This window comes from Podarcis liolepis (genome assembly GCF_965112155.1).
Source record: "Podarcis liolepis genome assembly, chromosome: 3".
Taxonomy (NCBI): Eukaryota; Metazoa; Chordata; class Lepidosauria; order Squamata; family Lacertidae; genus Podarcis; species Podarcis liolepis.
In genome coordinates, this window is record NC_139557.1 from 34,234,019 (window position 1) to 34,260,539 (window position 26,521).

General features: G+C 42.5%; 1 protein-coding gene across 1 annotated transcript; it reads right to left on the reverse strand.

The window, feature by feature from the left end:
- GCLC (glutamate-cysteine ligase catalytic subunit) lies at window positions 1–26,521 on the reverse strand. Its single transcript, XM_083495606.1, has 16 exons — window positions 26,011–26,521; window positions 17,516–17,628; window positions 15,548–15,730; window positions 14,955–15,068; window positions 12,992–13,050; window positions 12,769–12,905; window positions 12,327–12,401; window positions 10,439–10,555; window positions 8,620–8,758; window positions 8,086–8,198; window positions 7,350–7,442; window positions 5,806–5,910; window positions 4,450–4,531; window positions 3,972–4,075; window positions 3,013–3,133; window positions 1–2,135 (listed from the first exon to the last, which is right to left on the reverse strand). Exons 1-16 carry the CDS (start codon window positions 26,158–26,160, stop codon window positions 1,936–1,938), a joined length of 1,905 nt encoding a protein of 634 aa, XP_083351732.1. The 5' UTR covers window positions 26,161–26,521; the 3' UTR covers window positions 1–1,935.

Sequence of the window (26,521 nt, forward strand, 5' to 3'; positions counted from 1 at the left end):
TTCTTTTAAAAAAACTTTATTTGCTTTCAACTTCTGTGGAAAATATGTCTATGAATTAGATTTACACTCAGACATCCACCATATATTGAAAATTTCTGTTCATTCCACAGGTGAGTGAGCCTTTGCCCCCTCAGCTGCAACCTGATACAAGCACTTCCTAATGCACACTTATGAACACCAAATGAGTTCTAATCTCTCAGCAGGCATATGGTTATCAACGCAGTTTTACTGCAGTTTTTCCCCACGGGCTCTTTGTAAGTCACTACACCTTAGGATATTTATATACGCTTGTCATTAAGTATTTCATAACCTATCATACAGTAAAAGTGACTTACTGTAGTCTTACTTTAAGCAGCTAATATTAAAGCCTCTTCTTTCCCTCTAAATCTCAGGTTATTCTTATGTACAAATCACAGCCATTGTCTTTAGTTTTAAATTCTATACAATTCCTTTATGTTTCAGAGGTTCCTGACTCACAGATATATTAGTGCATTTCATGATTCTTCTTGAAATCATTAGTTATATACTAAAGAGGATGCAGGTTATAAGAAATGTCGGGCACGTTTAACTGCGTCACAAAGAGAGAGAAAACCTTATCTTGCAATCTGTTTGCTGCAATTTAATATCCTCTTATTTTTTTTGCCGCATCCAAGTCTAGACTTTAAGACAGAACTGAAGCTCTTGTTTTCCTTTCAAGCTTTTAAGAGAGCGAATAAATGTGTGATTGGGGTCTCTCCAGGTATGCAGTGAGCTGCTTGCAAGTATAGTGGAGCTGAAGAATGGGGTAAGGTACTTGCCTGATTCTCCATCATGGCTCCAGATCTTATGCCCTGGGAAGATACATGAGGTGGAAAGACTGCAGCAGCAAAATGGAGGTGCACAACTGTTGATTCCCTCCCCCTTTGCCCTGTAGCGCCCCATCCCCCAGAATCTGCTGAAGGGACCTTCTGGAACAATGGGGTGGGGGGTGGGGAGAGAGAAATCACCAAAAATTGCTTCTTTCCCCAGTCTGCTGATTGAGTCTGACCATCAGGTTAAAAGCCACCACTGCATGAACTGAGCCAGAAAATAGCGAAGTAAGAACATATTGGAGTTATGGTAACTTCCGTTATCCTAACTAGGGTCATGTTACCTTCAACCACAGAGGCTCGTGCCAATTACTAATTACTCCTCTGCAACAAGTGATTTTGAAGGAACTTAAAAGATTCTCTATTAGGAAGCAACACATCAGTGACACGTTCCCATTTAACTGAAGGTGTCAAGAGTTTTGCAAAAAGGGCAAAAGTACTCTTAGTATAGGAACATATCGATTTATACCCAAACTGAATAAAGGAGGGAGAATTTTAGATTCGCCATATTCCATTTACAATAGTAGGACGAATATCTACTGATTCCACCTTCCGTGGCAGAAGGATCGGCACTGCTATTATCTCTTCTCTTGGCAGAACGGGAAGATATATCTATGTGAATCGGATTCTGATTTCTTTTCTTTAAAGTACAGTAGATTCAGTGCATCCCAGGTAACAAAAGTCAGAGTAAACAATCAAGGTCTGGAATGCTGATAATATACAAGTACCCATACAGTACCTTTGCAAAGCTGTTTGAGAACATGAACTTTTTCTTTTTCTTCCAGAATAAGCATATAAAAAGTTACAAGCTGGTTCACAATGACTTTCAGTATAATGTTATTAAAATACATTGATGTTAAATCAAAAAAATATTTTACTATTTACATGTACACAGTATAAACCTTAAATATAAGAATACACCTATCGTAGGAAGTTTTAAGAGAATATTAGGCAGATTGGCCCATCTTAATAGTGCAGTAGAACCATTTTTGGTCTTTACACTATGAAACTGCAGGTATTCACACCAGTAAATATAGCTAGTGCTTTAGCAGAGAATGCCCCCCCCCCAATGGATTAAAACCTTTCATCAAAAAGTGCTGGTTTTATTTCCGCTGTATTTTACTTTGTTACCAAGCAGTTCAGGGCATTCAACTTGCTCTTCGGCGATTTGGTAGCATTTCCAAATCAGGCTGTAATTAATCTCTTCGGTAATCACACTGTCGTGTTTGTATGCTGGGTGGTTCGCAACGAACTCTCGCATCCATCGAGCAGCTGTCATTAATTCTCCTGGGGGAGAAGGAAACATCGCACAAATTCACATTTTCTTATCTACTGTGAGAATATATACCCATCCCTTTGCTTTCTGTTTTAAGAGGTAACTTACTTTGCAAGGCCATTTTATAACTGAATACAAGCTCCAAGGTGCTGTCTCAAACCATCTGCATATCCAACGCAAGGAATACAGGTAAAGCACTCTTTGGGTTTCAATAGTAAAACACCACTTTCAGATACAGTCGCACCTCGGAAGTCGAACGGAATCCATTCCGGAAGTCCATTCGACTTCCAAAACATTCAGAAACCAAGGCGCAGCTTCTGATTGACTGCAGGAAGCTCCTGCAGCCAATCAGAAGCTACAGAACCCGTGCCAGACGTTCAGGTTCCAAAGAACGTTCGCAAACCGGAACACTCACATCCGGGTTTGTGGCGCTCGAGAGCCAAAACGTTCGACTCACAAGGCGTTTGACTTCCAATATACGACTGTACATCACAAACAACTTGTAAAACAAGTTCCACCAAGTTTCCCTATCATCATTCCCTATCACCATCCACAAAAACATTTTTTTGCATTCCTGTTTTTCTACAGAGTTTTTAAATTTCTGAAGGTTTTACTTCTATGGGGGGGGGGACTATTTAGCAAAAACAATTGGATAAAATGGAAAGGTGATTTGCAGTCAGAGTTGTAGTTAACTTTTAGGCCGCTGCAAATAAATAGACATGCATGTGATAAAAGGAGTTGGCAAAAGAGAAGGTCATATAAAGTAAATTTAAATTAAAACCAAAGCAGGCTGCATCATGTACTATTCTACTTAGGACATTAAAAGCTTTCCGATTCAAATCCTTCCAAAAACCTGTATCACTGGTGATGCCAAGAGCGTTGCCTTACCTGATGCTCTCTTTTTAATGAGTTTCAGGTAGTTTAGAATGCTGCACCTTGTATCTACGTCCACTTCCATATTTTCAAGGTAAGAGTTCAAAATTGGAATTAATCCAGGAAATACTCCTTCCTGCAAGAGGCAGATCATAATTGAAATAAAAAGTTTTCCCCTTTAGTCGAATACTTAAAATCCACAGTTTCCTCTTCCAAGGGACTCTCAACCTGTCTTAACAGTCTAAGAAAATTTTGTTCGAGACCCCATAAACTTGACCTGTCGTGGCCTTCCAGCTCCCTTCTGTCCCAGCAGACATGGCCAATGGAATAATGGGAGTTGTAGTCCAATGACATCTTAGAGGGCAAGAGGCCAAGACAAAACGAAAGACAGGCAACTCAGCCAATTAAGATCTGGGTGACCTTGGGCCAGTCACTGTCTCAACCTAACCTGCCTCTCAGGGTTGTTTCTAGTGATAAAATGGGGAGTTCCCATGTATGCCACCATGAGATTCTCAGCAGAAAGGTGGGATATAAATTTCAAAACGAATTAACAAAACTACACTGCCATATCCCGAAGGTATTTGGTTGGTCGCTGTGTAAACAGAATGCTGAACTAGATGGGGCTTTGCCCAATCTTCATATGTCTGTTAAGCAGCATCCTTAGTCTTCTATCCTCAGGAGTCCCAAATCCGAGACGCCTGCCTGAATGCTTTAGGCCCACAACATTACTGAAGCCTACCCCTGCCCAATCCAGAGACAGTTAAGGCCCTAAATCCCATCCCTGTTCATACACCAAGATTGAAAACACCCTGAGGGTGGGTACTGGGCTGACTGGAAGTTGCTGGACCAAGGAGCAGAGCATCAAAGGTATACACTAGGAGAGACAAGAGAAAGCTTCTACACTTCCCTGCAGTCTGTTTATGGATCTTAATATGAAGCTTCCGCCATGTTTAAAATCTAGAAGCCGTCCTCACCTTTCCATTGATTATTGTATCTATGCTCATTAAGGTATACTCTTCAGAATCTGTCTCTGTACCATTTTGAGCTGGCCCACATCCGTCCACTACAGCATTGCCACCTTTTCAGAGGAAGACACGTTTTGGGGGGGGGGGAGGAAAGAGAACACAGAACAGCTAGAGAAAACTGTTAGATTCATGGTCATTGTATATACTTCATTTTTCCCCCAAATTTTTTTTATTGATTTCCAAAAATTTTAAACAAACAAACATACCTCTTAATTGTACTTAATCCAATCTTAGTAACATTGTTAAGTGACTTCCTCAAATCCCCCTGGCTGAATTTCAGTGTAACAGTTTTCCAAAACTAATTTTCTCATAGAATTAACTTAATCACTGGTCATCGTATATACTTCAGGTGTCTAGTAAAGCCGACCAGCAAACAAACAAACAAACAAACAAACAGACAGACAGAGTCAGACAGACAGGAGCCTACCTTTAGAAATGTCTTTTCTGAAATAAAACATGCCTTGCCGAACAGCATCCCGTTTCTGAGCTACTTTCATGTTCTCATCCACCTAGTGAAAGGAGACATGGGGTGGGGGGAAAGGTTATATACTAGATTGTGGTAGCAAGGGAAATGTTCAGTCTAGGTCTGAGAGTCTTGGAAATTGCATTTCATAGGGTTGGCTTACACATCTGGCTTCCTAAACACGATCATTTGCACAAGTGGCACTTGGGAAAACTTCAGGGTGAATCAGCAAGCCATCTACTTGGTCACAACTGCAGTTCCTCCGACAGCAACTACGATGAAAAATGGTTGCCACCTCACAAGCTATTCTGGGCACACATTTGTTTATTCATGTACACAACCATAGGGAGGAATTTAGCAATTTGAGACGACTTTGAGCTGTTCACTTACTAGTTTAAATATATAGAAAGCAACTAGACATCACACACAGAGAGACATTTCCCCCCTTTCACAGCTTAACATTCACATTCACACAGAACCAGAGTGCTCAGTTTGAAAGTCTGATTTCTTGCGGGAAGTTCAATGCAAAATGGGTTGGCATGCTTTGTTAGCACCAGGTTCAGTTCGCAGCATCTCCTGTTAAAAGGATAAAGACTTCTGCTTGGGATCTTGCCAGTGAGTGCAGACAATACTGGACTAGATAGAGAAACGTTCCACCTGGTCGTAACGTGGCTTCCTACGTTCCCAGTGCTCACCCTGTCAAGCGAGGTTTGCAAAACTATTACAGGAAACTACAGATTCCGGGAAGTATTAGGCATCTTTCCAGGCCAAGTGCACATCCTACAACACAGCCTAGAATTTTCTGCAAGACATGGGGGTTTTTTTAGCAAAGAAGTTGATTTGAGCAAGGGTCTCCGAAAACCACAAAATCAGAATATTAGGAAAGCTAACAGAACTATACTTTGGAGTGGAACCCTACTTCTGCAACTGTAGTCGCAGAACTGGAGAGAGGACCACTGTGCCAACAGAGTGCCTCCACACACATTTAGGCAATTCCCTATTCTCAAGGGATCCCTCTTCAAGCACAGCCTATGCCATTTGCAAGGCACCATTTGCAAGGCACACTCCAGAGAAGCCTTTTGAGAATGGAGAAAATTCAGTTGTGTGAGCTGCCTTCCGTTCACGTAACCTTGGATTCCAAACCATGAACAGAATTTTTTAAAAACTAACAAAAGCAATTTTTTTAAAAAAATTACAGAAAGTTGTAATACATACAAAAGGGAGCATGTGTATTTTAAGTCAATTCTCACCTTAGGTGAGAATAGGAAATGTTTTCACGGTTTGAATACATTAGACCGAGGAAGAAAATGCTCCTCTTACCTTGGACAAAGGAATGAGAAAATCCAGTTTGTAGGAGAGAATGACTCGAGTCAGCAACACTACAAACACAACGTAGGCAGAATTTTCAAAGTCTGTTAACTGGACCTAGGGATTGAGAAATCACCGAATATAAGATGGACAAGTGTGCCAGAAGAACCACTAACATGGTTGAGCAATCTGAAATCATTTTTGCTCTGTTGCTCTGAAACTCACACAACAGTGAGGAGACTGGGAATGGCCTTTGGGCTTGTGCCCTCTTCCACAATGGAGCAGAAACAGTAGACACCCCATACTTTCTCGGGCACAGAATATCCCTGAGCCTGCAAGGATTCAACCCATTAGATTAAGTGGATTCTACCTTGCAGGGTGGGGGGGGGGGAATCTTGCATTCAAGCAAACGTGGGGCCTCTGCCCCAGAGTGAAGGAAATTCCAGTTAGAAGCTGGAAAGTGATGTATAGATCAGAGCTTCCCCTCACCACACAATTTCTTTCCAGGACTGCTAACAGTCTCCATTACTGTAGCGTTAGCAAAGTAGTGACACACGCACTCACTTTTATTTTCTATACCCAGAAGCTAACATTTGTGGATTATATTCGGGGGGGGGGGGGGAATTAAAATAAAAGCAGTTGTCCTTCGTGATTTTAAGATGTCCATACCTATTACTTGTGTTTGGACAGAGACTGGGTGCAACACACCAGGCAGTGAAATCAAGTGGCAAGAATCACCACTGATCTGAGTGAAGCTGAACTGCACACCTTATCAAAACCGTTGATGTTTCTTTAAAAAGACATACATGACAGATGTGAATAGACAGCTACAACCCCTTCAACTCTATGCTTTGGACTGTAAAGTTTTCATTTGCAGGGACCTGTGATTGTTAGGTCCAGTCGTGGACGACTCTGGGGTTGCGGCGCTCATCTCACTTTACTGGCCGAGGGAACCAGTGTTTGTCCGCAGAAAGTTTTTCCGGATCATGTGGCCAGCATGACTAAGCTGCTTCTGGCGAACCAGAGCAGTGCACGGAAACGCCGTTTACCTTCCCATCGGAAGGTTTATCTACCTGTACTTCGTGCTTTCGAACTGCTAGGTTGGCAGGAGCAGGGACCGAGCAACAGGAACTCACCCCGTCGCGGGCATTCGAACCGCCGACCTTCTGATCGGCAAGCCCTAGGCTTTGTGGTTTAACAGTAAAGTGGTGCCCCGCAAGCCGAATGCCTCGCAAGACGGAAAACCCGCTAGACGAAAGGGTTTTCCGTTTTGGAGGTGCTTCGCAAAACGAATTTCCTATGGGCTTGCTTCGCAAGACGACAATGCCTTGCGAGTTCCTGCGGGTTTTTCCCCCTCCCCCCCTTTTTCTAAGCCGCTAAGATGCTTATCAGCTGATCTGATCAGCAGATAAGCCGCTAAGTGCTAATAGCGCTAATCCGTCAATGGGCTTGCTTCGCAAGACGAAAAAACCACTAGACGAAGAGAATCACAGAACAGATTCTTTTCGTCTTGCGAGGCACCACTGTACTATCTATGAAACATGCTTCTTACTTACCTCCATTGGTCTGAACTCAACCCTCCATCCAATGTCTGAATTCGGAGGTGGTGGTTTGAATCTCATTGTCTGCCAGTTTGTTGACTGAATATTCTGCAAGAGACAATAAATACACATTAAGGCTATGACCTCTAACAGCTTCAAGAGTGGTAAACTATTATTAAACTGTTTTTGCCACACAGTGGGTGTCATGATTTGAACGCAGGCCTCCCCGGTTCTAGTCTAAAATTCTAACTAGCACACCATGCTGGCTTTTATTCTACCCCAATAAAAGAGCAATGATTTGAGGCTAAGATTGCAGGCACATTTCTGTCGTTTTAAACTATTGATTCTTCACTAGAGTTTGATGCAGCTCTTCAGACAGGATGCTGGTTCCAGTGAGAGCACACTTTGTCTGTCCTTTCACTTGCTTTTTGCCCTGTGCCAGATGAGTTATAGGAGTATCTCCAAGTCAATACTGACTTTTGCTCTGAATGCATACCCGTACGTTTAGATATTTTTGGTTCACTCTGCACTTCTGCTGATATCTGATTATTTAAATTTAGACAATGGGCAATGAAGTCTCCAACATTGGGAACACTTGTAATTTAAGAAATGCTGATGGACCGCAGACTACTGCAAAGGATCACTTGGCTTATCTGAATGCAGTTGCATGTTGCATGCTCTACAGCAGTCCATAGTACACTAAGCAGAAAAATACAGCTTTTACTATTAGGACACTAGTGTAAGATACAACCTCAAAGTGGTCAGATTCATTTGCATCATCCAGATGTATTTTCTCTTCAAACAGAGTCAAAGGATCACGGATAAATAAATGAGCAATGTGTTGGGCCAACAGATGGTCAATGCCTATAAAAATCAAGAAATTGGGACACTTTTCAATATTAAGAAGAAAACTGGCCTGTCAAATATGATAACTAGGTGAATTCATATTTGCCTGCAGTTGCTTCACTAAGAATTATTTGAGAAGTGGAATAATCACCATAAACCTATGAGCTTTTGCGAGCATAAAGGGAATCATGGTTTGTGGCTTGTAGTGTTGCTATTTGTTGCTAATCCATTGTTTCCTATTACTTAAGAACAAAATCTTTTTTCTAGATGAGGTGTGCTCTTCAGAAAATTACTTAATAAATATCCTACTTTATGCGCCATGGTATTTCAAGCACAGCTACTGCAAAATTAATCACAAGAAGCCCTTCTTAAAGATTACGTATTGTTAAGACAGAAATCAACAGAAACGTCACTATCACGCCGTTTCAAATAAACTTACCTTCCTTTACTAACTGCTCGTAGATTTCTTTATCTACCGTCAAATCAATGTCATTGTATTTTTCACCACATTCAGAGAGATAACTGTCTATAGAATCATATCTGGATTTATTGATTCTGTAGCGGTTGTTCTTCAACGGCTGTGTAATTTAAGAAGAAGGGGGGGAATCTAGTGAAAGTAACCATATCTAGTAATTATAAACGTTACCTGGCAATAGATACCAAAAGCAGACCCAGTTCATGCCACACTAAACAGCAAACAATGATTTCCCCTGAACAAGCACTGAGTTGGTGTATGCCATTTAAAAATCCCCCCTCTTCCCTGCTGCACCACAAAGAGGAAACAGCCCCCAGTCTGGCATGTTCTGTTGTCTGAACCAATGCTCATGGTGTTTCTACCAAGCAACCCACAAGCCATAAGCCAAGAACAAACCTTGGTTACTGCTTGTGATCTGGACCTTTGTCAATTGATGATTTTTATCAAGACAACAGGAGCGCAACCCTGTTAATTCTGCTTGATCTCTCATCGGCTCTTGATACCATCAACAACAGCATTATCCTGAACCGTGGTTTGGTTTCAAGGGGGTGGTTTCAGAGCGTAGAAAATGGCTGCACTACTTTGTTACAAACCCTATTTAGTATCTATGGAAAATTGTTGGGAGCAGTCATCAGCCAGCGTCGTAACAGGTCAGGGATGATGGGAGTTGTAGTCCAACAGGGTCTGCAGGTCCACAAGCTCCCCATTCCTGTGCCAAAATAGCTTTTTAACCCCCCCAAAAAAATACCACGTGAAACCTTTGTTAACTAGCCAACGCTGTATTAAATTTAAAACTTGATTTTAAAAGGATTTTTAAAAACAACAACTTTGTAACTAAGGCTAAATACTAGGAGTGCGCACTGACCATGCCATTTGGGTTGAATCCCAATTTGGTGCTTCATAAAGCAGCTAAATTGACTTGGAAGACTCAGTTCAAGGGGTCCAAGTCCGCTTCATTCCCTCCCCTTCACTAACAGAAAGCTAAAAAATGGCAATAGAGTGTTTTTTCTTGTTATGGGTTTTTTGCTAAAAGGGATTATATATGTATACACACACACATACAGTGGTACCTCAGGTTAAGAACTTAATTCGTTCTGGAGGTCTGTTTTTAACCTGAAACTATTCTTAACCTGAAGCACCACTTCAACTAATGGGGTCTCCCGCTGCACAATTTCTGTTCTCATCCTGAAGCAAAGTTCTTAACCCGAGGTACTATTTCTGGGTTAGCAGAGTCTGTAACCTGAAGCATCTGTAACTCAAGGAGCGTCTGGTGTACAGTGGTACCTCAGGTTACAGACACTTCAGGTTACAGACTCTGCTAACCCAGAAATAGTGCTTCAGGTTAAGAACTTTGCTTCAGGATGAGAACAGAAATCGTGCTCTGGTGGCGCGGTGGCAGCAGGAGGCCCCATTAGCTAAAGTGGTGCTTCAGGTTAAGAACAGTTTCAGGTTAAGTACGGACCTCCAGAACGAATTAAGTACTTAACTCGAGGTACCACTGTATACCCCAATCCAGAGTGGATTATGGTCATTTTTCCTGAGTGCCTGTAGTCCTTTTTTTAAAGTGTCTGGACAGCTAAGGCACCACAAAACACTTCAGAAGTCCCTGCTTTGACTCTTGCTCCTTTACAGAGATCTCCAGCAAGCCAAAAAAACTTCTCAGGCATCACGTTTTGCCCTGGCCTTTCTCCCAAGGTGACGCAAACTCTTAATACATACTGCAGAAGCATTTGCTACACAGGCTGTTGTTATGATTATCGCTCAGGTCCTTGTTTGCACTTACTTCCAATCCCCTCTCCTCCCTCGTTCTGTCGTCTACGGAGGCAGATATCACTCCCCAACGGCAATCGATATCTGTCACGTAGCCTCTGTAGAATGGAGCTGCCGCACTTAATGCCATCTAAAAGAAAAGCGTCAAGAAGTACAGAAAGCTGCTAATGTAGCGCCATTTAAATCTAAAGATGTTTAGTTCCGAAACACAAGGCACGTCCCCCCCCCCACAACTTGCCTTCAACAACAGCACATTTGGGCTAATAAAACACATACAATTTGGAGCTTCGGTTACCTTTCTCTAATATTGTCTCCCTCTTCCTAATCTAGCATGCACTCTCTCATTCAGTGTACTACAGCTGCAAATTTATGTTCCAGGAAGAAGCATCTACAGAGGGAGTTCTCCGAGGAATATCTCATTCCATTTTTAAAAAAATGACAACTGGGTTTCGTTCTGTGTTGCCCATCAGTTGGCAAAAAGACTCTTCACCTAGCAGTACAGGGCTTTTTATCCACAGGTAAGCAAGTTGTGCAATCATACCCAGTTCCAAAGTGAGCATTTTATTGTCATAATGTAACACATTGTGCACAGATTGCTTGCAAATCTCATTCAAGCATGATTGGACCACTTCTCTGAATCCCTGTGTGCTGAACCCCTCCTCCATCAGTTCTTGCAAAGTGACCCCAAGTTGGTAGTATTCAGAAAACCTGTGCAGAGCCCTGTGCATTTTAACACTGTAAGGTTAGGGTTGGATCTGATGGGGTACATAGGTATTTGCAACAAATATTCCGTTGCCCTGCCTCCCTCTCTGATTTTTTCCCTTCAATTTTTTTTTAATAAAATATACGAAATGCATTATAATACTTAGCACAGAACGTAAGATAAAGCATGATATACTAAAATAATAATTAATACATAATTTTGTTATTGACTACTGCCACTCACCACCAGTCTTCCCTTAAAGGTAAAGGGAACCCTGACCATTAGGTCCAGTCGTGGCCGACTCTGGGGTTGCGGCGCTCATCTCACTTTATTGGCCGAGGGAGCCAGCGTACAGCTTCCGGGTCATGTGGCCAGCATGACTAAGCCACTTCTGGAGAACCAGAGCAGCGCACGGAAACACCGTTTACCTTCCCGCCGGAGCGGTACCAATTTATCTACTTGCACTTTGACGTGCTTTCAAACTGCTAGGTTGGCAGGAGCAGGGACCGAGAAACAGGAGCTCACTCCGTCGCAGGGATTCGAACTGCCGACCTTCTGATCGGCAAGTTCTAGGCTCTGTGGTTTAACTCACAGCGCCACCAGCGTCCCTTAGTCTTCCCTTACCCCTTCCTAAAACAGCGCCACTTTCCTTATATCGTTCTGTTTCCACAGTGAGGAGGCACCAGAGAGTTCAACTTTAAGTGCCTGTTTCACAAAAGTTGTGAAAGTAAACTAGGATTTTTCAAACTCTTATTTTACCTGAACTTCTTTGGTAAGCGCAGCAGTGACACCACTTACACACTAGGTGGATGCCATTAACTTTTTGTAATATCTTGTTTGAAAACAAAAGTTATCCTTACTTATGACAAAAATCTAATTAAGAGATATGACTGTTAAGGCCAATGTAACCTGAAGCCCAAAGGTTGTTCTACTCAATAGAATGCGGGCACACACACACACATTTACACACGTTCAATATGTGTGTGACCGTGTATATGCGCATCGCGCCAAACCCTGAATTGACCCCACAAAGATATCACTGAAATGTCACTAAAAGGGCATTTGCAAGATTTTTCAATGGGTTTCAATTATACACAATTTCACTTGACCTGCACACACACACACTTGACCTGCTTTATGTTGATTTTCTTTATGAATTATATAATGTTTGGTGGAATAAAGTCTACCAATCACTCACCACGATGGGACAGATGGTCGCTAGTTGATCATAAAGGTATCTTGCTTCAGAGATGCTGCAAGCCTGGAATGTTACCTGTAGGATGATATCAAGCCAACCGCTATTAAACCAAAAGAAATAAAATATGCACGGTCACTTTAGTAAGCTGTAGAACCAACTTCCTCCTGACACCAAAGCTGCAAAAGCCCAGGCTCACTTGCACTATTTTAACCAACTGCACACCCCTTCATGCAGATATAAAGACGCAATTGTAATGGGAAATCCCAGTATGGTCTCCCAAGCAGTTCCTTGCTCATTTTCCTCCTAGGGATGGCTAGCCAGTAGGCTATACAATCACTTTACGTAAGCAGAAGCTGCAGACTTTAATATGGAAGTTAATATTGCTTAAAAGCACCAGTAAAAATATATATAAATGCTAAAGCATTTGTTTCTGCGAGTTTACCTGAAGGCAGCAGTTGCCCATTCCAAACCCCATGGCATCCATGTAGACGTGGTCAGGCTTGACTGCTCTTGCGCCTTCACCATCATCATTAGGGAATGTTTCTATGAACGGCGACGGAGTATTCTTGTCTTTAAATACTGCATTAGACAGGGTGACAAAAAGTTAAACCCGTCGCTAATGGTCCTACTTCCCTTTTCGAAAAGCAAATTATTTGCTCACTTACTTGGTACGTTTATCACTACTTTTTCTCCTCTTCTGTGTCGAATGTTTCTTGTTAAAGTACTAAAATGGAAAAGGAACCTGCTGAAATGCCATCTCAACAAAAAACAGCCTCACCCTTTTTAGTGATTAGCAGAATATTATTTTATTTTTTAAACTTAGGTGTAAACTTTTAATTTTTTTCTGGATTTTCCTTTATCTTCCTACTCAGCTAGGTTTGTATCAGAACAGCTCTGCTGCTTCAGAGGACTCCCTGGATGAAGAATCCTCTGAAGGAGAAATGTTATATTCTGCTACTATATATAGCTCGCTTTTATTTTCAGAAAGGTAACAAATTTATACCAGCCGCTCTTCAAATTTTTCAAGCTAAAGTGGCGTCCCAGCAACTTTTTGGGCTTCCAATACAGATACAAGCATATAATAGTGATTTAGATAAGATACGCTCAAGTTTCTTGAGACACATCCTGGGGCTCCTCAGTTCAATCAAGTATGAGACGATGTGTGCAGAACTAGGTACACACACAATGGAATATTGGGTGTGGGCTAGCACTATAAAATACTGGTTGCATTGCCATTTCCATTTCCAGCCTTCGAGTCTGATTTCTGACTTATTTGAGGACTCTTATAAATCCAGATGGTTCCAACACTTACACAGAAAAATCAGATCTATTGGTATTGACTTGGAACTCTTATATAATTCAAGTGAGCAATACAATTATCGTAATATTAAAATCAGATTAAGGGACATTGAAAAACAAAATATTGAGTTAGCTGTAAATACAATTTGCTCCCCCAAGTTTTATGGTTTAAATACAACAGATAACAGGGTCACTTACATTTCAAAATTAGCCCGACTGAACGCTTTCCCCTCAGCTTTTGTCAAGGGCAGATATTTAAACATCCCCAGAAACTATAGATATTGTGGATGTTTTTTTGAATGTGCCAGACACGTAGAACATATTCTTTTCTACTGTCCATGGTACAACCAGCTACACAAACACGTCCTTTCCCCTTTTTTTGGGTAGTCTAACATCACGGCACAATGAAAATATCAGATTCTATCTGTCTGACATTAACCTGGAAGTAACTGCAAATTTTTATCAACAGTATCTCTCAGAGTGATGAATGCCACTATTTAGCGGGAAGAAACTCCCATGAAAATCCTCATTATGACATATTTTTACATGGCTGTTTATTTGTATATATTTTACAATTTTAGATATGGATGTTTCATGATGGCCTGTATTTGTAATGCCTAATAAAGGTTTGGCAAAGTAGCAAGTAGTCATTGTTATTCTGCTACAACTACGACAGAAAGCTGTAAGAGAAAGCCAGGGGAGCAGAATTTATTTATCTTCAACTATAATCTAATGTTCTGCTGCTGCAGCAGTTGCCAGGAGGCAGCAAGCCGTCAGGGTCTTCGCACGCACGCACCCCCCTCCCCTGCACAGCCTCAACCAGTTTATAAATAGAGAAATTCCTCTGAGGAGAAAGGGGTGTGCAAGTCTCAACTACCTGCTCCTAATGTAAGGAACGTTCATCAGATGTCAATAAAACTGTACCAGAAGCTGGCCACAGTCAACATATACATATTCTACATATACTACTGAGCAAAGAAATTTAAACCTGAAGGAGTTTATAAGTATCAATGAGTGTACACTTTATTCACGTGGTATTCAGAAAAAAGCAATTACATTTGGGAAGGACGTCTGGCTGCTCAATGGTGCTGCCTCGCACGCACCTTTCCCTGCACTGCCACCCTCAAATCTGCTTCAGAACAGTTTTAGGGGGCACACAGGGAAAAGAAGTTCTGGTGTGCACCCAGAAGGAGGGCAGTACAGAGCTTGTTTTCAAAAGCACTACATCCTCCGGTTAAGTTTTGCTTTCCACCCAAAAGGGAAATACTATTCTACAATTTGCCCATCCAGAGAGAAAGGACAACTCTCTTCATTCTGAAATATACTCACCTAAACCTGGGGTGTTTGTTAATGGCTTCGTCCGGGAAGAAGAGAGACTTGGAGGCTCCTGTCTCAACAGGGGTAGGCACACACTCCGGTATCGTAAATCCTGGACAGCCCAGTCTACACATTTCAAAGCAAACCGTGAAAGGCTTTTAAAAATAATCAAAAACATATAAAAGCTGAAAATTACTACAAACACGTCAGAACAAAACGAAAAGGAAAGTAACGTAGAGACAAAATACTTCGGGGTTGGGCACAACTTTCTCACATGGGCAGAAGTGGAAATAGTTACGGGTGCTCTGTATAAATACACTAATCTCCAGATTAGGAAGCAGATAGAGGGCTTGACGAAAGCCCTGTTAGATAAGTCACCAGCTGTAAGACACCCTCCTTCTGTGCAAAGAGTTGGGAGGACGAGGCAATGGCTTTCTAGGCTTGCAAGAAACCCCGGAGGAGGACAGAGAAAGCAGGGGGAATGCCTGCTATTCCTGGGCTTCTCAAAGTGACAGCGTGTCTCACCAGGTGGCAAGGCACACTCAGCCCTGGTGGGAAGCATGCTTAACGCTGTTTCGGCCCATATTAGAAGGATGGAGACAAACCTTGGAAATGATGTCACAGTGCAAACAGCTTCGTTTTGTTTCAGCACAGAAGCAGCCTCCAGGCGTCGCTTTCTCATGTTGTCTTGCACAGTGTTAAATTCAGACATTGTCCCTCCATAGGGTTGCCCAGGGGTCCCCTCAATCATATAGCTTCCATATTCTGGCCTCCACAGAGTTGGATGGCTGTGAAGGAAGCAATGGTGCATTTGAAATCTTTTTGACCGACAGCAAGGACAGCATACAACTGTGACTGTAAGTCAGTGGTGGCGAAACTTGGCCCTCCAGCTGTTTTGGGGCTACAATTCCCATCATCCATGACCACTGGTCCTGTTAGCTAGGAAAGATGGGAGCTGTAGTCCCAAAACAGATGGAGGACCAAGTTTCGCCACCACTGCTGTAAGTCTATCATCATCAACATAATCTCTATACCACTTTATATTTTTAAGATAATAACTCAAAGCCATTTACAGCACATTTGAATCATCAAATAAAACAATCCAAAATAAAAACCATACTGAAGAAAATCAAATATAAAGCATACAGTCAAAGCCAACATAAATTAACAGGCAACTTAAATATTATCTTAAAAGATTTCAAAATAAAACATTACAAAGGAGGTCAACTACAGAACACATATTTAACACAAGCAAAGTTAACAAAACAAAAAAATCTTTAAACATTTTGAAAGAAAACATTGCTAAATGAAGTCAAATATAAAGGACGAATATAAGAATGAATGCTTAGCTTGGAATCATGTGTTTTCTGCCATAGGCTTATGAACCTGCTCAGCTGGATCAGTTTGCCCAGAGTGGACTAAGTCTACTTTAGGTTTATAAGACCATCATCTTTATGAGAAAGAGAATTTTGGCCACCTCCCCATGAAGCAGATATCTAAGCTGGGCACCAAATGGCTCCTTAAACCAGGGTTATGGTCGCCAAAACGGAATGCCTAGTTGCCATTTGGGACCAGATGGCTCGAAAGTCATATTTTTCAATACAACTTTTTGGTTCCTGAAATCCATTCAGACTGTGCAGATAAAATATCATGGACAGAATTCTACAGGATGTGTTGTTAATGTGTGAAAACAGTGAAGATACAAGGATCCCCAGGCATGCACCTCGAGATGGTGAAGACGTCAGGTGCCACGTCCGGGTCGCAAGTGGCCGATAGCCAGGTGCAAAGTGTGCCTGGCGAATTTTGAATGCTGCCGTGAAGGTTCTTTCTACATGGGCTGAGATGTCTCTAATATTCTGGGTTTAACTCCTGCTACCCAGACCCAGGGAGGGACCCGGGTGGTGCTGTGGGTTAAACCACAGAGCCTAGGACTTGCCGATCAGAAGGTTGGCGGTTCGAATCCCCGCGACAGAGTGAGCTCCCGTTGCTCGGTCCCTGCTCCTGCCAACCTAGCAGTTCGAAAGCACGTCAAAGTGCAAGTAGATAAATAGGTACTGCTTCGGCGGGAAGGTAAACGGCGTTTCCGTGCGCTGCTCTGGTTCGCCAGAAGCGGCTTAGTCATGCTGGCCATATGACCCAGAAGCTGTACGCCGGCTCCCTCGGCCAATAAAGTGAGATGAGCACCACAACCCCAGAGTTGGTCACAACTGGACCTAATGGTCAGGGGTCCCTTTACCTTTACCCAGACCCAGAAGCATGTGACAAACATTTGGAGGGCCACATTGCTGTGTGTCACATGTCCCCTGTCTTCCTGGCTGACAGGCGGTGAAACCAGCCTATTGGAAGTCCCAATCATCCGAACTGAGAAATACTGCTCAGAGACATCAGCATCAACAGTATTCTGGCATGCAAAATGACAACCTGTATCAAAGCTGACCACTTTGATAAACGCTAGTTGTCACATGGCAAATAACATACAAATCACATTCTGCTTACTGCTTGGATACTGCCTTAGAAAATCACCTGAACTTCAGGAAATAAGTGAACCAATTCTAAGGACAGTTGCTACTTACTTTGGGTTTACTCTTTCTCCTTTTTCTTGCAAAGTATGAAGAACGTCTCCTCCAGTTAGGGACAACTGCGCTCTCTTGTTTTTATGGTCAAAGACTACCAGCATGTATTCCACCTGATGTGCAAAAACACGAACACACAACATTTAGCACACAAGATGAATACGGCAGGCTAGCCATCATTTGTAAACACATTGACGGTTTCATGGCAATGCTCTGTAGGTAGGAATCTCAGGTGTTTTATTGAAATTTCATTATCACAAATAAGATTACAAACCTGCAAATCCCTAAAGCCACAAGTGACAATACTCAGCAGCTGTCACTGTAGTTTTTCAGCATCCTCAAGATGTTTTCAATCGGGGTGGGGGGTGGGGAATCCACCCATGACAATTTCCCTTCCAGGGGAACTAATCTGCTGTCTTCCATTCCCCTATTTGTGAAAATACAATTTGGCACGAATGCTATTCCTTTCAGATTATTGTTTCTTTCAAAAACACACCAGAAAAAGCCTAAGAGTTGCTTCCTCATAGATGCACTAGCCTGTTACATAATCACTCATTTCAATCCCTGATGTGCTTTTACTGGTGTGAGACACACAACTGTAAATATACATACACGCGCACACGCACACACACACATATATATAGCATGGGAGTACAGTGGTACCTTGGGTTAAGAACTAGAGGTCCGTTCTTAACCTGAAACCGTTCTTAACCTGAGGCATGCTTTTGCTAATGGGGCCTCCTGCTGCCACCACGCTGCTGGTGCACGATTTCCGTTCTTATCCTGGGGCAAAGTTCTCAACCTGGAGCAAATAATTCCTGGTGAGTGGAGTTTGTAACCCGAAGCGCCTGTAACCCAAAGTGTTTGTAACCCAAGGTACCACTGTACAAGTGATTCTGTATGTGCCACAGGTATTTCTGTTGGCCATTCCCCCTCTATTTGTACCAGAGCAATGTGCCCTAATCTGTGTCATGTGGTCTAACATAACTAAAGGATGTGCAACACATACCACAAACCAGGAAGCGGGGTTTAGATTTACTATAGAGAACTAAACCTAGAGATTACAGTATTTTGTACACAACTAAAGGGAAAAAATGTGATAGATTATAGAGAACAAAGTGTGCTTTTCTTTGAACAGTGTACCGCAAAGCAGGGCAATACTATAAAAACAGACAATTTTTTAAAAAGTGATGTTTATTATGGTTGAACCCATAATACACAAAAGGGATTCTTAACTGGACTGTTTATGTGTGCTTTTGTAGAATTCTATTATGCTTCAATTTGTTTTCCCTTGTGAATTCACGAAGGGGGGGGAGGCCTCTTTCTACTTCACTTTTCAAACATGTGATTCAATTTACAAATATGTGATTCAATTTACTAACATTGAAGTCCTAAACTGAGGTTTTAATTTGAAACAAATTCTCAGCCAAATGGGATTTAGTCACTATCCATGAGCTACAGATTGCAGACACAAATATACACAATGCAGAAAGGAGAAATACTGGGGAAATAACTTAAAACGTCTAATTCAAGGAATTTGCATTTTAGAAAAATTCTGACAAGTGAGGAATCTCAGGCGTTATGTGACCCAAGCAAGCTGTGATAGAGGCATCTGTTAAAGAATGACTGCACCAGTACAGAATACATTTGTGTCTTCCCAGTCACAGCGAGTAGATGCAATCCTACAGTGAGTTTCAGTGACAGATCACAGGCATAGAAACTCACCAAGCCATGGCACTTGATTGTCCAGTCTGTTTCTATGTGTCACAGCAGGGATGGGAAAACACCTGCTAGTGGTATCAGTGGCATCCCTGTGGCAAATTCAGTACGAAGTACTGCTTTGTCTAACTGAAAACACAATACACCTTTCCAAAATAGGAATCCTTGATAACTAACTGTACACTAAGCTTTCCAAACTTCCTGCATCTTCATCTCCACCTCTAAGCATGGCAACTGTGGTAGAAAGAACTCCTAAATACTGTTTGGCTATATTTTTGTGTTTGTTGAGTCTGCTGGTAAGGCTACCAGCAAATTCTCAGATTCTGCCAAAGCTGTGTTTAGGGAAGAAACTTAGTGACTTTTATTTTGGGAGGAGTGGGTGGGTGGGTAGGGGAATAATATTAGAGACGTGTGGAAATCGGTTGCATGCATTATTTTTCCAGTCATCTGCATATATGTATTTGTTCCGTCCAGAACAATATTAGACACACAACTGCAGGTATAAAATAAATCCCGGCACCTAAAGCTTGTTACTCCAACCAACTAACAGAAAGCAAAGGGTGCAAAATCCTGTACGCAATCAGGTTATTAAATCCTTGGTCTAAGGCTGTGATCCTAGAGACTTTGCACAGATTTCAGTGCTACTTGTTTCTGAGTCAAGAGTCATAAGATTGAGCTTCAAATGTGTGAATGCTGTAGGATACCAACTGAGAACAGCATGATGCTTTGGAAGTTCTTGCATTATGTTAGCTTTGTCACAATGAGTTTTGAAAGAAGCAACAGGGAAGGCTTTGAGAAATATGGAAATAAAGATGTGAATGTAATAGTCCACCAGGATTTCCATAGCACACTGTGATCAGGGTTAGAAACCGAGATACAGTGGACGCTCAGGTTGTGAACATGATCCATGCCGGATGCACGTACGCAACCCACAGCGGCGCGTCTGCACACGTGCGGGTTGCGATTCGGTGCTTCTGTGCATTCGCGACCGCTGAACCTGTTCCGGTACTTCTGGGTTTCGGCAGGTCCGTAACCCGAAAAAACACAACCTGAAGCGTCTGTAACCCGAGGTATGACTGTATAAAACTTAGGAGCCAAATGGCATGTGCCGCTATTTTTCAAATGTAAAAAAAAAAAATTCTGTGTATAAGACTAGGTTATTTTCTTAAAATATTGTGCTAAAAACTTGGGGTTGTTTTATACACGGATAGTGGAGAGGTGGGATAGGCGATTGGTGGCTGCTGCGAGAAGGATATTGTCCGTGGCGTATTTGCAGGTGATTGGTGGGTGCCGAAAGGTCTACTGGCTATTGCGGCAATTAAGTGGGCGATTGGTGCTTGTGTTTGGTGAGCGTGCAGACGATTGGTGTCTTCGCCGATGTGTTGCGTTCCTGCAGGTGAGCGATTTTCGGCAACCCCCCCAAAAAAGGTCAACAACTCTGGGCAATCTCCCCCCATTTTCTCTATTTGGAATCCCAAAAATGTCTTATACATGGGGGCATCTTATACACTGAAAAGTACGACCATCTTTTCTGAAGTTTTAGGAGGTCTGTTCGTAATACAGTTTGGGTGTGATCAAAAGGGAGAAACACAGAGAGGTTTCCTGCTCTCTTCTGTGAAGAGAAAGTACATCATGGGCTTCTCACCGCCTGTTGAGAGCATTTCCCCCTTGCTCAGAGGAAGCACCTAAACACACACAGATACGCATGAACATCAAAGCCTGCAGATTTGTGTCTCTTGGGCTCAATCCCACCAAACACCCATGCCGCACAACTCCTATTTAACGGGGACTCATTAGGGCTCTTCCATAGGCTGGCAAATAACCATGACAAGAACAAAAGCTTCTTTGTGGAGAAATACAGTCATGTTTCTCCCTTCCCTTGGCCAAAGGAGTGGGCAATGAAGTATGTTTACCACACAACCGAAGGCTGTGCGCACGTTACTGTATTAGAACAGCAAAGGTTGTTTACTGCTGTTTCATATCACATCTGCACATCGCTGTACACACCAGAACGGTTTCATGTGTGTTCTACGTCTCCTGCTGCCTGTCCACACCAGTGGGCAAGAGAGGAGATGTCCGCATATGGCTTATGTTTCGAAATCAAATCAAAACTGGTTTTGGGGGAAATGAAGCCAAATGCGGCATTACTCAAGAAACTATGGGATAAATCTGAATTGTGCCGAATATCGTGCCTACATGGCTTCACAAATTAGTGGCAGGAGATCACTGGATGCAGACTAAAGGGGAACCTCAGTTTGCAGACTGGAAGGATGCTCCCAGGCAGGGTGTCATGAGGAGGAGCTGAAACCCCTTTCTTTGCACCAAGGTAGAATAATATGAAAGAACTTCTCCAAGGCAGAAGACCAAATGTCTCATTATCCTCTTCTTTCAGTTGTCTACTGAGGTCCTTTCCTTCGGTAAACAAACACCTCTGACAAAAGTAAAAGTGGTACAGGAGAAGTAAATGTTTGCATGCAGACCAAGGGAGCAGAGGAATATAATTAGTTGTTTTTCAACAGCAATAGAAAATTTAAGTATGTAAAAAAAAATCAAAAAATCAAATCAGCATTTGTAAAATTATACTTTCTTTTCTAAGCCTGACATAAGATTTCAAGAAAATGTTTCTAAAATTGGAAAAGGAAAATGTAAGGCATAGACAACATTACGGAAAGATGTTGTCCGCATGTCTTTACTTGGAGAACAGAACATTAATTGCTGTCCTTAACTTTTCATAAAACTTGTATTTTAATACTGTCAGGGGAAGTTTACTGTTATAAGTCACTTAATTTGAAATTATTTATTCACCTGCTTCCATAAAACAGGGATGCACATTTTTCTAATTATTAGTTTAAAGATTTGTATATGTGTACTGCATTTTGGTATTATTTTCATGATGTATGCACTCCTAATTTGGGACCACTTGGTGACGGGCAGGTTACAAAACACCATGCATCATGTTTAAAAGCAAACACTTCTTTAAGTAAATGCATATAACATAAAGCTTCAAGTTAGCTGCCTTTTTTCAGAATCAGAAGAAAGTGTAAGAACCTTTAAATTAATTTTAAAAGGCTGTGACTCATTTGAAGTGCCGCTCCAGAACCAAATTAGCCCAGAGGCAAAAACTCTTACTGAAGTCAGTAGGATTTGACATGCTCAACTATGGCAGAGATGTGTGTTTGTTTCTTTTTCAGATTTACGGTTCTACAAATTAAAGTTGGCCTTAGGGTACTTGTTATTTTTAAAAGAATGGATCTTACTTCTGAGTAAAAATTGTGTAAGACTGGAAAGAACAGAGCCTAGTGCAGAACGCTAAAAGGGATTGAACTTGATGGCGCTAGTGGACCCCTCTAACTTCACAAATCTCTGATTCAACTTTTAACACACAATTTAGTGTGTGCTGGACACAGTATTAATATGTAGTGCACAACACGCACACACCCTATGCTAAATTAAACGATACTGTTCTACAATTGTAAATGTTAACAAAATACAGAGTTTACAAACCACCAAGAGAAAACAAGAGCAACAAATATGGTTTGTTGTCAAGCAGATTCGCAGATTTAACCAAACGAAGATCTGTTTCTTCTGGTTGGTTAATTTTTATACCATAAAACCTGACAAGATTAAACTTTTACTTTGATAGTATCGAATAGCTGTCTTTCCCCTGATGAAACAAGTTAAGAGTGTACATAACATATACATACATACATACATTGTGTGCAGTGTAGATAACAATATGATATGTAACTTTTCAACTTTTATTAGGGATTCGGCTCATTAGTATATAAGATAAGCTTCAAGAAACCATGCAATTCTGTGGTCTTGGGTATTAGATTTTGGGTGACGGCCAAAGCTCAGTTGTAGAGCAAATGCTTTGCATTAATAGGTTGAATCTCTGCATTTTCAGGTAGGACTGGGGGGGGGGGGAACCCTTCAGTCTAAAAACCTTGTGAGCTGCTGTCAAATGTAATACTGGGCTGGATGAACCAATGGTCTCACTCAGTATAAGATGTTCCTAATCTTCATGAAGGTTAAGCCTCTAAGAATGAAGCAAACCTAGGATATTCTTATAAAGGTCTTTTACACAAGCATCAAGTGAAGATGGGAGAGGCCAAAAGTAGCTCCTAAATAACAATTCCATCTTCCCTTCTGGTGAGTTATATTACTTGTAAATATCTCATCCTCCACTTAGGAACATGCTACATTAGCTTGATTTTTTTTCAATATATAAAAAACAATTAACGAAAGAGTCTTGAATGTTTTTCAACATAACAGCTTTCCACGGGCAATCATCTTCAATTTTTATAAGATACCATGGCCCTAGGCAGCGCAAGTCTGGAGATGCTTTATGAAATCCACAATGTGTGGAGCAATTATCGCAGGCATGCCTGTTATAAAGTTGCATGGCAATGCCTCCCATTAATTTAAATTCTTTAGCACGCTTAGAAGAACTGCAAGGTGATGCCTTTCATAAACAACATCCATCAGCCAAAGTGCCCAATACAAAGTCGGCTGCGAAGATTAAAACTTGTCTCACATTGCACATTTTCCTCTACCTTCCTCAGATACAAATACTCACATTGGCTTGTAAATGAAAAAGGAAAAAAAAAACAGGTTGGAACCTCTAAGGATGAAAAGTGCCATAATGTTCTCAACCAGGCCAACCTACCAGATGCAGCAGAAAAGAAGCACAATGAATATTATTTTTGGGGTGGGGGGCACCTCTTAGGCACAATCAACTTGTGTCTTTGGTGTTCAAATTCTTGCAAATTATTTTGCAACCGAGTTGGGAGACCAAAGACTCAAGTCCGTTGTGTCTAAGAGCTCCTGACAAATTCATATTAGAAATGTGCTGGGCTCAATGAAGCACACTTTTGTGCACCTCAAGGTTCTCCCCCAAATGCAAATCCTTGCTCAGTTGTCTGCTAAATCACCCTGGCCTACGGTAACCTTTGCAAGTTAGGCATTTCACACTTCTGTATCTCAAGTATAACGCTTTTCCACCCTTCACTTTCACTTCAAGGCTATTTAAGGATTTATAATATAGAAAACCTGCCACTCATTATTAGGTCATGCTATCATTGTATTTATTTCTCTTACACAATTTACGTGCCATCATTCAACATTGTTTCAAGGACAATTTTCAAGAACTACTGCTGCTGATATAGTCCAGCATCCTCTGCGCCAGCAACTAAGAAGCTGTACTTGGGGCAACCACATTGAAGCATCCCAAAGATGGAAGTGAAATCCATGCCCAGTCCAGCCCAGTGTGTATAAAGGTTTGGTTTACATATGACATTCATCTACATTCTGAACATTACGTATGTATACGGTGGTGCTTCAATGTACAGTAGAACTATCTTAAGGCAGATCCAAAGAATAAACTAGTAATGCTGTGCAACTCCTCCTGACATAACTTTCGTTTCTGCTGCCTGAACTTCCAGCATTACTCAAAGAGTGCCAAAACACAAGAGCACAGAAAACTTCAGCTTTGACATCATACATTTTGGAAGAGGTATATCGGTTACACTCACTCAATTTCTAGAAAAGGTTAATGAACAAAATTCTGGAAATCATAATATTGAAAACTCTACTGCCGCCCCAAACCATTTTTGTTTGCATTTTGATAACAGAAACATGAAATCACCCAAGATAGTGAAAAGTGTAGGGAAACCTGTCTTTATCTCTTTCCCCACCTCACCTCATTCATAACACTGGTGGTATTAACTGCTGTAGCAAATATAGGCACACACTACTTCAATCATTTTAACTCGGGATAATAGGAGAGCATGGTGGCACTGGTGTAAATGAACGGATTCACACTTACAACCACCTATTGGCCCTTCTGATAGGACTAGCATATACAAACCCATTAATTAGTAAACAAGCACCATGCCTACTGAATAGTCACAATGTGGGAAGACCCAGGCACAATCTGTTACATGCATGAGGGAAGCTAAAGGGCATTTTCATAAGGGATGCTATACAAGCCTTTTAAACCACTTCTGAAACCGACTGAGAGAGACACAAGCTTTAAATCGGAAGCACTTGTGGCTTTCCAAGGTGACACAGGTTTCACACTGCTAAAAATGGTCTCGGCTGAGTGTAAACGAGCAGAATTGGGGGTGCAAGGGAACCCACGTGTGTGTGTGTGTGTCTTATTGGCTTGCTTTTCTTTTTACAGTGGTACCTCGGGTTCCATACGCTTCAGGTCACATACACTTCAGGTTACAGACTCCGCTAACCCAGAAATAGTACCTCGGGTTAAGAACTTTGCTTCGGGATGAGAACAGAAATCGTACTCCAGTGGCGCGGCAGCAGCGGGAGGCCCCATTAGCTAAAGTGGTGCTTCAGGTTAAGAACAGTTTCAGGTTAAGTATGGACCTCCGGAACAAATTAAGTACTTAACCCGAGGTACCACTGTATTATGTACCGGTATGTTGTGCTTTTCCATGTCCTGAACTGATCCAAGGGCAACAACCAAACAACCCCAAACATTCCTCTTCAGGAGCAAACCCCGTCGACGTCCAGGAAACTCGCTCCCCATGCAACATGTGCACTGTGCAGGGTGCTGGGCGAGGGCAGGGCGGCCAGCGGCCTACCTGCCAAGGCTGTTGTGTTGAAGTTGAAGCAGCAGCAGCAGCAGCAAAAGCGCGCCATGGTGGGTGGGTGGAAGAAAGAAAAGAAAAAAAGAAGGAAGGAAGGAAGGAGAGGAGAGGAAGGAGAGCAGCTTCTTGGATCCGGCCTCCAGCTCCCTCTGCCCGGCCCCCACTCACCTCGTCGCCCCACTTGAGCACGTCCTTGTGCCTCTCGCCCACCGCCCGGTAGATGTGCAGGAACTGCAGGATGCCGTGTTTGCGCACGTGCTCCGCGTGGCGCTGCGTCTTCTCCCAGCTCAGAGGGGAGCCCTGCGACAGGAGCCCCATGGCGCCTCCCCGGGAGGGGGGGGGAGCGGCGCAAGGGCGCGCGGCGGGGAAAGGGAGAGCCGGCCGGGGCAGCGCCAAGGAGAAAAGCTACCTCCAGGCGGCGGCGGCGGCGGCGGCGGCAGGAAGGAGAAGGATCCCCCGCCGGTGGCGAAACAGGAGATCGGCGTCTGCTACTTCTCTCTTCCTCCCCGCCGCGCCTCTTTCCGCGCGAGGCTCCTGGAGGGGAAGCGCCTGTGCCGGCTGCGGACGGAGCGAGAGAGGCCAGCTGCGCGGCTCTGTGTGTGTGTGTGTGTTGTGTGTGTGTAGATGCAGGGAGGGGGTGGTGCTGGTGACCGTCCCGGCAGCAGTGGGGCACGTGATC